Here is a 17,389-nt window from a genome sequence, read left to right as displayed (position 1 = left end):
ATAGGACAGATTAGCTCTGAGTGAAACAGGACACTGAGCGAGTGAAGTGAGTTTGGGACAGGCATCAAAAACAACATCGCGGTCTTACAAATTATAGAATAGAACCATAGAATCCCTAAGTGCAGAAGGAGGCCATTCGGCCTGTCGAGTCTGCACCAACCACAATCCCACCCAGGCCTTATTCCTGTAACCTCACATATTTATCCTGCTAATCCCCTGACACTAGGGTCAATTTGGCATGGCCAACCCACCTAACCCGTACATCTTTGGACTGTGGGAGGAAGCCGGAACACCTGGAGGAAACCCATGCAGACACGGGGAGAACATGCAAACTCCTCACAGACAGTGACCCGTGGCTGGAATTGAACCCGGGTCCCTGGCGCTGTGAGGCAACAGTGCTAACCACTGAGCTGCCGTGATGGAGGAAATTATAACTCATCCAACACTGGATGTCGGACAACACAAGGGACAATGCCGAGGTAAAGTGAACTGGTGCAGAGGTAAAGTGGCTGTCACTGCGTACATGGGAGCTGATCCCAAGTCTGTGAATGGTATCACCACAAAGCAACATGTAGTGGAAGAGGAGAGTGGACCAAGGGTTGACCTTTGAGGGACCCCAGAATCCACTGCAGAGATGCTGCTGAATATTGGTACAATCATGTTTAATCTGGCTTCAAGCAATTTAAACTGTACAGGCCAGCAATCCAGCTTTTACAGAGCTGTGTATAGATCTTTCCCAATAATGGGAAAATACTATAGCAAAAATGAAAAGTCTCAAACACATTTTGACAGTAACTGCATAGTGTGAGGAGTTATTTTCAAATCTTGACTTTTGACTGACCTCATGCACAAATTGCATGCATGCTTGCATTCAATGTTAACTGGATTAGTTCAACACTCTGGATTGAATTATATCCCCGAACTGCTTCCATCAGAAGTATTACATTAGTCACTCTTGTCTGACACTTGTCTTGATGTGGAGATGCCGGCGTTGGACTGGGGTGGACACAGTAAGAAGAGGTGAGTGACTCATCTGATGAAGGAGCAGCGCTCCGAAAGCTCGTGATACCAAATAAACCTGTTGGACTTTAACCTGGTGTTGTGACACTTACCTTGGCTGTGGAGTAACTGGACGAAAAGATCTTGGGGCAAAAATCCACTGCATGTGACCTTAAAGCACAACACACCCTTAAAGTAGCTAGTGCAATAATGGTTTAATGACTTCAAGTTTGGAATTCTGCTATATCAGGAAAGCAAACAATAGTGAAAAAAATTAATTTACCAAGTACATTAAACAGCCTTTAAGACAGACATACAATTGTTTAAACAGAAAACGCTGAAGCAAAGATATATGGACTCAAAACATTAACTCTGTTTCTCTCTCCACAGATGCTGCCAGACCTGCTGAGTTTATCCAGCATTTTCTGTTTTTATTTCAGATTTCCAGCATCCGCAGTATATTGTTTTTATTATGCAACTGTTGTACGCTAGTTACTGTGGAGTAAACAATCATTTACATGCTTCGAAAATTGTACTGTGGTCAATTGCAATTAAATTATTAATACCACAGCCAATGATTTATTCAGGACCTTTGATAAGATATAAAAAAAACACGAATCCCTTGAAATAGTTGATTGTCATTGGTGAACATTCTTTTTGTTTAGAGTATAAACATTTCCTCAATAAAACGTTAATAAAACCAGGCCTGCCGATATGTTAATCATAAGGCACATGTCAGTCCCAAGCAGCTTATGTTCTGTGGCTTTTCTGCTCAGTTGAACACTATACTAACAGGTGTTTAATGGTTCCCATGTCAGGGATGGTGTCTTGGAATATGGCCTCCATGTTTGTCTCGAGATTGTTCAAAAGCACAAGTCTCATCAACGTGCAAATCCGTCACTGAATTCAATAAAATCTCTGATTCAGTGAATCCACAATTGCTGGAAATCTGTGGATTCCATGGCTGAAAAGTTACTTGTGATCCACTTTCCCTGCAACTCGCCGTGTTCTCAAAGTCCTTTGCAGTCTTCTCTTGGTACCTGCATTCAATAAAACAGACTTTAAAAGCCAGCAGTAGACAACAGCAAGCAAAAATTATAAAATATTTGCCGTCAAGCACTTGCTGGATTTAGAAAAGTAATTGGTCACTTTGGCTTTTCACAGCCATTCTTCATGGGTGAACAAAGTGTCAGCAAGCAGTTAGAGGGCAATACAGTCAAATCTGATCTCTTCCTCACCAAATGGGATTCCCTTTGTGTCTTAGTAATCAGAGATCTTGCCTTGTACATGTCCTCTTTAGTCCAAGTCACAAAACCAAGTGTAGGACCATAAACATCACCCTGGCTAAAGAATCTAACTCAAAAAGAGCAGGGATCAAAACTAGAATCTAGCAAGTTATATTGCTCACCACCGCAGCACACAATATGTCACCGAGGCAGCTTGAAAATCTGTTTCAAAGCAAATGAGATTCAAATAGTTACATACAGTAACATTACTGTGCATCCCTTTTGCTCCAGTATCAGGCGGACTTTGTTTAATTCAACTTGACTTAGTTGCTACTCCAGTTCCGTCAGTCATTTAGTGTTGCTTTTTCACCATGAGGCTGCCACACTGGGGAGAACCACTCATTCAAAATTAGCCATATCCCAGGAGGAGCCATAGGCATCTCTCTCTGCCTCTCTCTCCCTTCATTGCAGGTCTGCACGCTTCAGTCATTCCTCCCTCCGTCCAGTTTCTGATGTTGTCCACCCATCCAGTCCTTCTCTAATCTGGCCTGCTCTTTCCTGAAGTTTCACCCTCTATTGTCACCAACACCAGACCCTCACTCTGCCTTTTTCACTGATCATACTTTCTTATGTCCTGCTTTATCTTGTCAGCTAAAAGCCCACGCGAAGCTGGGACTCGGATATTTCCCTGTGGACAAGTTCATTAGTTCTTCACTTTGTCCAGCTGACTGTAAAGGGACCTTCACCAGAGCCACATTTCAAAAACTGTAATCCTCTTTCCGTCACCTTATGGAGGGTCATTTCTGGGAGGCATGGCTTATCAGGCTAGTTGTTCTAGTTTAGAGTAGTCTCAGCTGCCATGAACTTTTGGCAAGGTCACCAGCTTTGAAATTAGCCAATCATTTCACCAAATTCCACTTCTCCATTTCAGCTCAATAATTTCTCTCATCGCTTTGAGGTGCGTCACTCCTTCAGCCTCAGGTGTGACATCTAGGCCTGGCACTCTGCTGTTCTCCAGATTCTTAATTACATCTTCAACTTCACTAATCAGCGCTTCCGGTTCCAAATCCTCCCAGGACACAGCTGTGGAATGAGCTGCATTCACATCTGGACCACACAGCTGCCTCACAGATCATATTGCTGTCTGCTCTTTCAACACTAATACCAATTGTTAAACTTCTTTAAAGTTTAAAAAGTTTAAAAGTTTAAAGTTTATTTATTAGTCCCAAGTAAGGCTTACATTAATACTGCAATGAAGTTACTGTGAAATTCCCCTAGTCACCACACTCCGGCGCCTGTTCGGGTCAATGCACCTAACCAGCACGTCTTTCAGACTGTGGGTGGAAACCGTAGCACCCGGAGGAAACCCACGCAGACACGGGGAGAACGTGCAAACTCCACACAGATAGTGACCCAAGCCGGGAATCAAACCCGGGTCCCTGGCGCTGTGAGGCAGCAGTGCTGACCGCTGTGCCCGAGCTTGACATTCCTAGAATTTTAGAATCCCTACAGTGCAGAAGGAGGCCATTTGTCCCATCCCTGTAATCCCACGTATTTACCCTACTAATCCCCATGACACTAAGGGGCAATTGAGCATGAACAATCAACCTGACCCGCACATTTTTGGAGTACTTCTTTGGACATATCTGTGTACTTCTTCGGACTGCCCTTTATGACATGGATCGTCTGCTTTCAGCCAGGTCCTTTTGGCTGCAAACATTTCTCACTCTTTCTGTAGATATTTTTGTATTTTGCTCCTTGATGGGTCTATTGGCTTTGTTCCTCGGCACTATCCTATCAGCTCCAGATATTTAGCTGTATTCCTGTGTTTTTTGACAGGCTCAGCTTTCAGGTAGACTTTATTCAATGCATTTTTTTAATGACAAACCAGTATCTTTTCCAAGTTGGTTCCATTTCTCTGTTTGAAACTATCTCCCACTGTAAGACTTGTTCAGAGACACTGGAGTTCTTATGCAAGCAATCCATCTGTCATTCTGACAATGCTTCTATCTCCACTACATGTCCTTACGTTGGCCCATATAAGCTGATGATCAGATTCACAATCTGTGCTGCCCAGGTCGCTGGAATCAATACATTCTGCTCCATTACTATCATCACAATATCATAAATCATGATTCTGTTCCACCCACTGGGCGATATCCACATGTAGCATTCTTTTCCAACCTGCCAAAAGCCTGTATTTACAGGAACAGGTTTGTTGTCAGCCAATCCGCCAGCTCTTCTCTATTACTGCTTTCACCCAAGCTAGATTTTCCACAGCACTCCTGCTGCCCCACTTCCTACTTTCAGCATTAAAGTCTCTCCTTCAAATTAATCTCATGTTTGGAGTTGGCATTGACTAGAAAGTCCATGTCCACCCCCCCCCCCCCCCCCCCCCCCCCCTAACATCGTCTTCAGAGGATTCTGCAATTGACATATTTACCTGCATGAGGTTCGTCGCCTCAAGTTGCATCAGAATCACTCTGGGGGGCGATCTTGAGCTCACATTCACCCTCCGTGCGAGTGCCAGCAGAGGTTCAAGATCCGCAAGTGGCGGATTTCAGATCTTCTCCGCTCCTCACCAGCAACGTCGTCAGGTTCACGCCCATGGCAGTGTCAACCTGGGCCCAGGGGCGGGCCCTTGTGGGAGCCTCATGAGGGAGGGGGGGCAGATTTATTTAGATGGGGTGGTGGCCGGGGCTAGATGGAGGAGCTGGGGATGCTGGCGATGGCCGTTGGGGAGGGGGGGTTGGTGGGTGCTGGCTCAGACTGTGGCCGGGGGGTCGGGGGGGTTGGGAGGGGGAGTGGGAGTGGGGGAGAGAAAGGGCTGATGATTGAGGGGGGGGGGGGAGTGAGCCAACTCCGATCAGGGATGGAGAGGGGAGCCCCTGGTGAGACCTCCATGGTGAGCTGAGGTGGGAGTGGGGGGGGATTATGATTTAAAGTTGGCCTTCTCATCTCCGAGCAGCCGGCTTTTGCTGGCTTCTTTAGGCCCCGTCCCCTGTGTGACGGCGTGAAACATGCCCCCTTGGTTTTCTCTGGCAGAGTATCGTAAGATCTGGAGAGAAAACCAACCTGTTTTCTCACCGGAAACAACACTAAGATTTAGCCCTCTGTTGTTAACAGGCTTCATACATGCGATAGGGCACTGTAGCTTCGGGGGCTCCAGAAATTCCACATTCTATTGATGATCAACCTCACCAGAATAGTACAGATTCTTCCCTCCAGTATGTTCAGCTGTCCTGAACCTGGCTGTCTAAGCTTAGCAATATGAATGTCTTTCACATTCTATCCGGATCTGCTCAAGCTGACCAGTTGGTTCAAACATTCCTATATTCTGGGCTCTGCAGGTATCCGGGTAGGTTTGACATCTGCTGTCAGGGTCTGACCTCTCTTGAAGGTTTAGGCCGGCCTCATCATCCATTATTCCGTACCAGGCCAGGCCCTTTCCCAGCTATACCTCTAGGGTTTCACCAACTTTTGGGGTCCCAACCTGTGGTAACTAACTTTTTTTACTTTGTACTTCCTTTTCATCGAGAGGGACAAATGGTTATGGCTTGAGGAGCACGATTCTGCATCAAGCGTTACTGACTGGGAACCTCTAAAGCATCGAGGCCCTGTTCTACCACCTGTCATGCCATGGGCATATTCTCCTGTGTCTTCACTGTCATCAGAGGCATCAGTTGGTGGGCGGCTCTACCACTGGAGATTTCAGGCACTTGAGGGATAGGCGTCCTCATCAGCTCTTGGGGGTGAACGGATACTCCAAGCATTGCCTGCCATGAATACACTCGGTCAAATGCTGCCTTGATGTCAAGGGCATCACTCTCACCTCACCTCTTGAGTTCAGCTCTTTTATCCATGTTTGGACCCAGACTGCAATGAGGTCAGAAGGAGAGTGGCCCTGACAGAACCCAAACTGAGTGTCAGTGATCAGGCTTTTGGTGCATAAGTACCACTTAGCACTGCCTACACATCTTCCATCATTTCACGGATGATCGAGAGTAGACAGATGGGGCTGTAATTTGCCGGGTTGGATTCTTCCTGCTTTTTCTGGACATTGTATACCTGGGCAATTATCTACATTGCCAGGTCGATGCCAGTGTTATGGCTGGATGGAACAACTTGGCTAGGGGTGCAGCTAGTTCTGGAACACAAGTCTTCAATACTATTGCTGAAATGTTGTCAGAGTCCATAGTCGTTGCAATATCAGTGCTTTCAGCCTTTTTTTGATATCACATGGAGTGAATCAACTTGTCTGAAGACTGGCATCTATGATGCTGAGACCTCAGGAGGAGACCAAGATGAATCATCCATTGACGCTTCTGGCTGAAGATTGTTGCAAATACTTCTGCCTTACCTTTTGCTGATAAGTGGCAAGTAACATTCGCACCACAAATGTGCTAAGCAATGGCCACATCCATTGAGATAATCATCCACAAGAGATAATCTAACCATCTCCTACTCTGTTCAATGACATGGAAATTGACGAATCGCCCACTATCAGTATCCTGGGGGTGACCACTGACCAGCCATATAAATACTCTGGCTACAAGGGCAGGTCAAAGACTGGACATGGTGAGTAACTCACCTCCTGACTCTCCAAAGCCTGTTAACCATCTATAGGCACAAGTTAGGAATGTGATGGAATTCTCTCCACTTGCTGGAAGAGTGCAGCTCCAATAACACTCAAGAATCTCTACGGCAATCAGAACAAAGCGGCCCACTTGATGAAAAGCGCACCCTCCACCTTAAACATTCTCTCCCTTCACCACCATCTCACTGTGGCAGTAGTGTGTACCATCGATAAGATGAACCACAGCAACCCACCAAGGCTCCTTCGACAGCACCTTTCAAACCTGCAGCCTCTACCACTTAGAAGAGCAAGGGCTGCAGATGCATGGAAACACCACTAACTGCAGGTTCCATTGCAAAGTCACATACTCACCCTGACTTGGAACTATATACCATTTCTTCACTGTCGCTGGATCTAAATCATGGGACTCCCTCCCTAATAGTACTGTGGGTGCACCTACACCACATGGACTGCAGTGGTTCAAGAAGGTGGCTCACCCACCACTAACTTCTCAAGGGCAACTAGAGATGGGCTTCATTTGCCAGCCATGCTCACTGAACACAAAAGATTTTAAAAACGTTTCACGCAATATTGGCCACATTTTCCACGTTTTCTAAAACTATCTCAGAACAAAAGTAATGAAAACAATTATTATTAACTACCTTATATGGTCAGTCATTTACGAGATTCCTGTGATTCAATGCAATAGCTTCCTAGAAAATCACTTTGATTTTTTGTAATGATCTTTGAGATGGATCTCTATCTAAGGACAACGGCAGTAAAAGATCCGTGTGTTAATAGTACGTTCCGTGTACCACACTACAAATCCCTTACAGCCAACAGAAGCAGCTAGAAGTTGCCATCTTTAAACCTATTTGTCCGATGACCATCAAGAAAGAATCCAAAAATGACAGGTCCAAGGCAAAAATCACTTCATTCCTGTCTCACTGATCCCAATAAATATCTCACTTTCACACGGTCATGTATGTAACAGCTAATAAAACGTACTGATTGAGCCAAGCTGCAGTGCAAAGGCCTTTCTGCTTTGTAGCTAAGAGGACATTTCACGTAAAGTATTTTAACTATGTTAGTCCGGGAAACCACAAAACAAAGAAAAGGCAGTGAATGATTGTTGAGTATTAATGCTTGTATGCATCCCTTTCAGAGTAGCAGCATCACAACATTTTACTACATTTTATTCCCCATCCACTAAATGCTCTGTGATCCCACAGATACTCATCAACCTCCAGTATTTCATTTCAGCAGCCAATAGTGACCCTGATCAAGAGATTGGTTACTTTGCTACAAGACAGTAACTGCAGTAAACACCCATTATCCCAGTCCTTTCTGGCAGAGGGTGCTGAAAAAAAAGTGAGAACTGATTCTTTCCCCCTCCTCGTGTGTTTGATTCACTCAGCAAGGACTTGGATTCAAATGTAGGATTTTCAAAGATTTGTGTGGCTCAGTTTCACATCAGTCAGCGATCCATTAAATGATCAGAGACCTCTATTTCTTTGTATGTTAAAGAAAGGTGTATTATTTATTAGTGTCACAAGAAGGCTTATATTAACACTGCGATGAAGTTACTGTGAAAATCCCCTAGTCGCCACACTCTGACGCCTGTTTGGGTACACTGAGGGAGAATTTAGCACGGCCAATGCATCTAACCAGCACGTCTTTCGGACTGTGGGAGGAAACTGGAGCAGCCGGAGGAAACCCACGCAGGCATGGGGAGAATGTGCAGACTCCGCACAGACAGTGAACCAAGCCAGGAATTGAACGCGGGTCCCTGGCGCTGTGAGGCAGCAGTGCTAACCACTGTGCCACTGTGCCGCTGAATGCAATGTAGCTATTTACATTCCACAAGTTCTTTGGCAATCATACATTCAAAAAATATTACCTGCAGAATCCTTGGTTGTCCAATCCATTCCTTTCTAACTCTTTGGTTAATATATTATCCTGGAGTTTATTGTTGTTATTGTTTCTGCCTTTGTAACCATGGTAAAAGTTTCCTGACTCTTCCACCACATCATATTCAAACCAAGTTGGCAATCCTCTGAAAAATAAATTACAGGATTTAGCTGAAATAGTGTTTGAAATAAAATTATATTGTTCCCCGAATTAGCCTGCATGTTTATTGTTTACCGTCTCCCAGATGGTTACGTGACTTTGGCTGAGTAGAAAGGCATCATAATTATTCCAATTGAGGTTAGATGGAGCAGTTGGTTTTTCCTCTCGGTTTTAGAAATTTGTAGATAATGGATATTTTCTCCAAATGTTTAGGAAGGTTGGAACAGATGTAGGCCATTCAGCCTATCGAGCCTGCTCCACTATTCAATACGATCGTGGCTGATCAGACACTTGAATGCCTTTTACCTACATTTTTTCCATAACCCTTTAATTGGAAATCTATCAATCTCTACTTTAAACATACTCAATGACTGACCTTCCACGATCCTCTGGGGTAGAGAATTCTGAAGATTCACAACGAACCCTCTGTGTAAAGAAATGTCTCCTCATCTCGCTCCAAAGTTGCTTCCCCCTTATTTTGAAATTGTGCCCCCTGGTTCTATACTCTCCAACCAGGGGAAACTGCTTACCTGCATCTACTCTGTCTATTCCTTGAAGTATTTTGTAGGTTTCAATGAGATCACCTCTCATTCTTTGAAATTTTAGAGAATACAGGCCCAGTTTGCCCAATCTCTCTTCATAAGACAGTTCCGCCATCCCCAGAACAAATCTGGTGAACCTTCATTGCACTCCCTCTATGGCAATAATATCCTTCTTGAGGTAAAGGGACCAAAACTGCAATATAGTGCAGGGAGCAGTCAAACCAAGCTTCTATACAATTGAAGCAAAACCTCACTACTCCTGTGCTCAAATTCTCTCACGATAAAAGCTAACACTCCATTTGTCTTCCTAATAGCTTGCTACACCGGCATGTTAGCCTTCAGTGGCTATCGTAAGAAGTCTCACAACTCCAGGTTAAAGTCCAACAGGATTATTTGGAATCACAAGCTTTCAGAACACTGCTCCTTCCTCAGGTGAGTCACTCACCTGAGAAAGAAGCAGCGCTCAGAAAGCTCATGATTCCAAATAAACCTGTTGGACTTTAACATGGTGTTGTGAGACTTCTTATTGTGCCCACCCCAGTCCAATGCCGATATCTCCACTTCAGTGACTATATACAAGGACACTCAATTCCCTGTGTACATCCACATTTTCTAATCTCTTACCATTTCGGAAATACTCTGCAAATCTGTTCCTTCTACCAAGTTAGCTCCACATTTTTCCACATAATTCCATCTGCCATGTCCTTGCCCATTCACTAAGTCTGTCCAAATCCTCCTGTAGCCACTTTACATCTTCCTCACATTCCCACCGAGCTTTGTATCATCTGTGAACTTGGAAATATTACATTTGGACCCCACATCCAAATCATTGATAAATATTGTGAACAGCTGGAGCCCAAATACTGATCCTTGCAGTACCCCACTAGCTACAGCCTGCCAACACGAGAATGACCTATTTATTCCTACTCACTGTTTTCTATCTATTGATCAGTCCTTATTCCTTGCCAGTTTATTGCCTCCAATCCATGTGCTTTATTTTGCTAATCGACCTCCTGTGGTGGACTTTATCAAAAGCCTTCTGAAAATCCAAATATACTACGTCCATCTCCTTTATCAATTTTGTCAAAAAACTCCAACACGTTCATGAAACATGACTTCCCATTCATAAATCCATGCTGACTGTGCCCAATCAAATCATGATTATCCAAGTATCCATTTATCACCTCCTTTTAATAGATTCTAGCATTTTCCCTTCCACTGATGTAAGGCTAACGAATCTGTAGTTCCCTGTTTTCTCTCTCCTCTTAAATAGGGGGGCGAGATTTGCTAGCTCCCAATCTTTTAGGAACCATTCCAGAACCTACAGAATTTTGAAAGGTGACCACCAATTCATCCACTATCTCTATAGCAACCTCTTTCAACACTCTGGGATGCATAATATCAGGTCCCGGGGACTTATCAACTTTCAGTCCCATTAATTTCTCCAATACAATCTTCTTACTTATACTAATTTCTTACAACTCCTCATTTTCCTAAGTCTTTTGGATCTCTACATCTGGTAGATTTCCTGTAACTTGCTCAGTGAAAACAGACATAAAGTAATCATTTAGTTTCTCTGCCATTTCTCTGTTCTCCATTATGAATTCTTCTGACTCTGCCTGTAATGGAGTTACATTTGTCTTAGCCAAACACTTCCTTTTTACATACCTATAGAAGCTTTTAGTCTTTTAAAATATTTTTTGCTAGATTGCATTCTCCCTTTCTTTATAAGTTTCTTGGCCTTCCTTTGCCGTATTTCAAAAACCTCCTCATCATCAGATTTACCACTATTTCTGGCAAATTTATAAGCCTTTTCTTTTAATCTTATACAATCCTTAACTTTCTTTGTCAGCCACGATTGACTGGTTTTCTTTTAGGTTTTTGCGTCTTGAAGGAATGTAGAGGTGCTGTGCGCTATGTAATAATTCTTTCAAGACTATCCATTGCCGATGCACAGTCATACCTTTTCATGTATTTTCCCAATCCACATCAGCCAATTCCTCATGTGAAACCTCATACTTTCAGAATTTCCTTTATTCAACTTTAACATCCTGGCTTCAGATTGAACTTCCTCACTTTTAAACATAATGTAAAAATCTATCACATTGTGATCATTCATCCCTAGATGTTATTTTACAACTAGATCATTAACTAGCCCTTTTTCATTGCTTAATACTGGATCTAGAATAGCCTGTCCTCTAGTTAGCTCCTCAACATATTGCTCTGTAAACCCATTCCTAACACACTCAGAAACTTGTCTTCCTCAGCATTCGTGCTCACTTGGTTTAACCAGTCTATGTGCAGATTGAGGTCACCCATGATCACAGTATGGCCCATGTTACATGCTTCTCTCATCCCCTGATTAATACTATGCCCCACATTACCATTACTATTTGGTGGCCTATAAACAACTCCAACAAAGGTCTGCTGCCCTTTGCTGTTCCTTAGCTCCACCCAGATAGATTCCACACATTGCTTTTATGACCTGAGATCCTTCCTTATTACTGCACTGACACCATTCCTTATTATCAGCACAACTCCACCTTCTTTCCTTCCTTGTCTGTCCTTCCTAAACAATGAATGTCCATGAATAGTCAGTTCCCGGTCTTGGTTGCCATGTAGCCATGTTTCCATTATGCCAATTATGTCATACCCATTTATCTCTATTTGTGCCTTTGGACCTTGTTACGAATGCTGCACACAGTCAGGTAGAAGGCCCTTAACTTTGTCCTTTTGACATCATTCCACATTTGGTGCATACTTGATGCTTTGTGTCTCCTGCCTTCTAGTCCATGATCTACTTCCTGTTACCAACATTACTTCCTTCCAATTTGGGCCACCCTTCAGGTTCCAATCCCCCGACAAGCTCATTTACACCCTCGCCAACAGCTCTGACAAATCTCCCTGCAAGCATATCAGTGTCAGTCCTGTTAAGATGTAATCCGCCCATCTTGTACAGGTCCCACCTGTCCCAGAATCAGTCCCAATGCCTCAGAAATCTGATTCCCTCCCTCCTAACCATTTCTCCAGCTAGATACTTAATCAGTCAATCCTCCTATTCATATGCTCACTAGCCTGTAGAACTAGGAGCAATCCTGCTTCCTAACTCTGAAATCTGCTTTCAAGAGCTCATTCTTCGTCCTACCCATGTTGTTGGCAAACCACGACTTCTGGCTGATCACCCTCCGCTGGAAGGATGTGCTTCAGCTACTCCGAGGTATCCTTGACCCTGACACCAGGGAGACAGCTCACCCAGGTTGGCACAATGGCACAGTGATTAACACTGCCCCCTCACAGCACCAGGGACCCGGGTTCAATTCCTGGCTTGGGTCAGTCTGTGCGGAGTTTGCACCTTCTCCCCCTGTCTGTGTGGGTTTCCTCTGGGTGCTCTGGTTTCCTTCTACAATCCAAAAGATGTGCTGGTTAGGGGCATTGGCCATGCCAAATTCTCCCTCAGTGTACCCAAACAGGTGCTGGAGTGTGGCGACTAGGGGATTTTCACAGTAATGTCATTGCAACGTTAATGTAAGCCTACTTGTGACACTAATAAATAAACTTTGGAAACACCATCCTGGAGTCACATTTACTGCTGCAGAAATGCCAGTTTGGTTCCCTGACTCTGGAATCCCTTATCACTATTGCCCTTCCATTCTTCTTCCTCCCCTGTACAGCTGAGCCACCCATAGCGCCACAGGCTTGGCTCCGGCTGCACTCCCCTGAGAAGCCATCACACTCATCAGTTTCCAAAATGGAAAACCGATTAGCAAGCGGGATAAACTCAGGGGACTGCTGCACTACCTACCTGGTTGCCTTAGATTGCCTGGCGATCTCCCATTCCTTCTATGTCTGTACACTTCTAACCTGCAGTGTGACCACCTCCCTAAATTGGCTATCCTCGATGTCCTCTGCCTCGTGGATGCACAACAGTGACACCAATTCCCACTCAAATTCCAAAGCCTGGAGCTCAAGCTTGTGGAGCTGGTGACACTTCCTATAGATGTGTTTGTCTGGGACAAATGATGTATCCACAACTTCACACATACCACAGGATGTAGACTCCACTTGGCCATGCTGATCTGCCATTCCGTAACTCTAAAAACTATTTATTATACTTAGTGTGAGTAGAATGAATAGAATAAATTATTAGCAACTTAACTTTACTACACTTATGCTAAGTTGATCTCACTTTGTTTATTACTATATTTCACTTTGACTTGATTTAACCTTACCTCGTTATTGTTAGTGTTCCTCACTGAAATCCAAGGAGCTACTTCCTTATAAATGTTGGGGGTGATTTTCAGCCCAAGTTTGCCAACAGAGAGAATGTGACGCTGTCTGAAAATCCGGAGAAAATCGGGAAACGCGATCTCCGCGATTTTCCCCACCCCTTGCCGGTGACATTGTGAGGTTCACACCCACAAAGGGCGGGAACCACATTTTAATAAATGTGAATACATTTCAACCTAATTAACAGCCCCAACACCGCCCCCCCCCCTCCCCACCTCCCACCCCCACCACCACATGAACCCACCCTCGCAGAATTTTCAAACCTCTACGTGATGTCACGTTGGCAAGGTCTACAACAGGTTTGCCTGAACGTAAATCTGTCAAAGGGATCCTCCCTGGGGGTGCAAAGGTGAGTATGGCCCCCGGACAGAGGCACATACTGAGGCAATTCCCTGGCACTGCCCCCTGACACTGCCCTGGCACAACCTGGGAGCCTCATGGGGGGGTGGGGCATATATGTGTGGCAAGCGGTGAGAGAGCGTTCAGTGAATGGGGGAAGGAAATGCCGGCCATGATTGTTTGGTGGTGGGTTGTGGGGAGTTGGGGGGGGGGGGGGCGCGGTAGATGCTGGTGATGACTCTTGTATGTGGTGGGGGGGGGGGGGTGGAGGGAGATGTTGATGGTGACTGTTTTATGGGGGTGCACCTGAGACCTTCATAGTGGGGTGGTGGGAGGTTATTTCTTGGTCTGATTGGGGCACCCTGGTGACTCTGTGCCCTGTTTGAGAGCAGATTTCCACTCCATCTGACGAAGGGGCAGCGCTCCGAAAGCTAATGGCATTTGCTACCAAATAAGCCTGTTGGACTTTAACCTGGTGTTGTTAAAACTCTTACTGTGTTTACCCCAGTCCAATGCCGGCATCTCCACATCACCCTGTGCAGCCAGCTTTACCGGGATGGTTAGGCCCTACCCCTCAAAATGACACCCCTCCCCTTGTTTTTTCTGACAAAGTGTCATAAGATCTAGAGAGAAAACACCCCCGTTTCGGTCAAAGTCTGACACTTTGGTTAGATTCCGCCTAATATGTTTTTTCTAGTTGCAAACAAATTAGTGTCATTAAAGACAGAGAAAGGAAGTCTCAGATGTGCAGCCAGGAACTGAAAAGGACACGAAGGCTTTTTCAAGCCCTCACTCAGAAAATCATGTGAAGTCTCATCTCTTTACAACCCAGCCCACGTTGGTAATTAACGCTGTGGGACACTACTCCCCAAACCTGTCAGTGTGCTGACCCACTTGTTCTTTTATAACAAGGCATTGCTTAACTGCGTGAGCCAAAGCAATAACCTTCTGGATAGCATGTAACATCTCCAGTTAGTTGATCCCGGTTGATGCAGCATATTGAGGTATTGTCAGTGTTTCTGGATTAGGAAGGCTAAACCTGGGAGGATTCCTGTTGCTGGGGGTTTTCCAGTCAGCCTTGCTGAAAATACTTGTACGTGAGCACAATCAAGCTAGGTTGTGGTTCCTGCCACAGTCAGGTTTGTCTGTCTAAGCTCAAGCACAAAGAGAGTTCACCTGGCTCTGGGCCCCCAATCATATGTTAGGGGCAGACAAAATGGGAGAAAATTGGCAGTGAGTGCAGAAACAACAATCCCCATAACATTACAATTTAACACATTCTTCACCAACACCCTCCTTACCTCTGATGTTTTCTTCTTTCATTCTTCCTCACACATTTGATAAGACAATTGGTTAGAAAAGCCACACTCATCAATAAAATGACAGCCGTACTGACAATGGAAGCAATCACTGCAACTTTAAAACCGAAATCTTCATACTTCGAGACAGCTGAAATAAAACAGCAATATTCCTGTGATTAGTTACCTTCCAAAATCTGCGTTATCCATATGTTAAGATGGGGGAACAACATTCTGTAAAATTTGAAAAATAAAGAGATTGTGCACATCCACTTCTCGATGGGGGATTCTGGCAAATCGTTTTATAAAATAATGAACGTTCTAGAAGGAACGATGCAGGATGGGAGTAGTAGATAATTAGGGAAGAACTCAACATCTTTACATTGTCTTACGAAGGTTGGAGACTAAAATGAATTGTAATAAAACGTTCAGTAAACATTTTGTGGTTAGAAGTCCAGTTCATAGCAGACAATTTCAGAAGTAAGACATAGGTTTGATGAAATCATAATGCGAACACAAACAGGATGTGGGTCTTGCTGTAATAGAATGAGGAAGCACATAAGGCTTGCTATGAGCAATAAACCAGAGCACACAGAAGCTTGTGCTACTAGTCTCTACCAAAAAAAAACAGGGTATTGCAATGCAGTGGCTGTCACTATTGGAAATTTACCAATCTCCAGTTTTGAAATGCCAAGCAGTTCCTACGCCCATGTATGAGGTCAGAGGTAACACCTGTCCAGTTCAGTTCTACTCCGGTTATCCTCAAACTTAGTACTCTGATCTTTGTCGCCAGCTATTATAGAAAAAACTGTCCGTCTAAATTATTGGCGTAATCAATTAACAAAATGTGATTTTGCTATCCTCCCAATTACCATGGCTCGTAGTGGTAAAGGTGATTACATAGATTGGGCCTACAGACTGGATAGATTTAAATGCTTTTCATAAGCGATTTAGATTACGGATGGCATGGTGGCACAGTGGTTAGCGCTGCTGCCTCACAGCACCAGGAACCCGGCTTCGATTCCCAACTCGGCTCACTTCTGTGCGGAGTCTGCATGTTCTCCCCGTGCCTGCGTGGGTTTCCTCTGGGTGCTCCGGTTTCCTCCCACAGTTCGAAAGACGTGCTGGTTAGGTGCATTGGCCAAGCTAAATTCCCCCTCAGTGTACCCAAACAGGTGCCAGAGTGTGGCAACGAGGGGATTTTCACAGTAACTTCATTGTAGTGCTAATGTAAGCCTACTTGTGACACTAATAAATAAACTTATAAAACTTTGATGAAGAATACACAGCTAAGCTCCTTCACAATGATGTCTGAAAGTGTACTCATCTGTCTACACTAACATCGTCACATTAACAGCAATCAGTTTTCCTTTCAAATAACTTGATAACAGAGAACATTTTAAACCATCTATTGATATTTTCTGAATGTGCACCTGCTGATTCTCAGCAATTTTACAGAGCCCCGAGTAGGTGGTGTAGGGATAGATGGTAACTTCTATGTGGGTGATGGCACCAATATCAGCACGTTAATGAGGAAGATACAATACAGCAACAGCAAAGAAATAGGACTCGGCCTACCACTAGATAAACAAAAATACATTGCAAAGTAAATATATAGTAGTACTGACACATCACTGAAATTAGATCCAATTAGTCAGTGATTGAGTAATTGAGGAGTATGGGGATAGGGTGGTAAAGTGAAGTTGAGTTAGAAGATCAGCCATGATCGCAGTGAATGGCAGAGCAGGTGACACTGCATGGCATACTCTTGCTCCTATTTCATATGTCCTTTGATGGTGTGGTGAGTAATGTGGCTATTCGCAGGGTACGGTAAGTTGCAGAGGATGTTATGCCAGAGGAGTCCAGCTCCTTTCACTGTTAAGATGATATATAGATATACGCAGGAGGGGTACCCATGGCCTATCAGCAGGAGTCTGCCAAAGACATTTCAAAAATGTGTTACGATATTAAACTTTGAGACAGTCTCGGCTTCAGAAGTAGCATTAAACTGAGGGTACTGTCAAAGTCAAATTGACATGTGGCACCAGAGGA

At 44.3% G+C, this 17,389-nt stretch overlaps 1 protein-coding gene across 1 annotated transcript in view; it reads right to left on the bottom strand.

Moving 5' to 3' along the window:
- Nucleotides 1–1,199: 1,199 nt before the first annotated feature.
- LOC144484921 (uncharacterized) overlaps nt 1,200–17,389 on the bottom strand; it is a 28,603-nt gene continuing 12,413 nt past the window's right edge. Inside the window, exons 2-4 of the mRNA XM_078203284.1 lie at nt 15,341–15,488; nt 8,702–8,857; nt 1,200–2,039 (exon numbers count right to left, since the gene is read on the bottom strand). Coding sequence (XP_078059410.1) covers nt 1,814–2,039; nt 8,702–8,857; nt 15,341–15,488 — 530 coding nt within the window. The 3' untranslated portion in view covers nt 1,200–1,813. The remainder of the gene's footprint in view (nt 2,040–8,701; nt 8,858–15,340; nt 15,489–17,389) is intronic.

Source organism: Mustelus asterias, chromosome 3 (assembly GCF_964213995.1).
Source record: "Mustelus asterias chromosome 3, sMusAst1.hap1.1, whole genome shotgun sequence".
Taxonomy (NCBI): Eukaryota; Metazoa; Chordata; class Chondrichthyes; order Carcharhiniformes; family Triakidae; genus Mustelus; species Mustelus asterias.
This window is presented reverse-complemented; position numbering and strand designations above follow the sequence as displayed.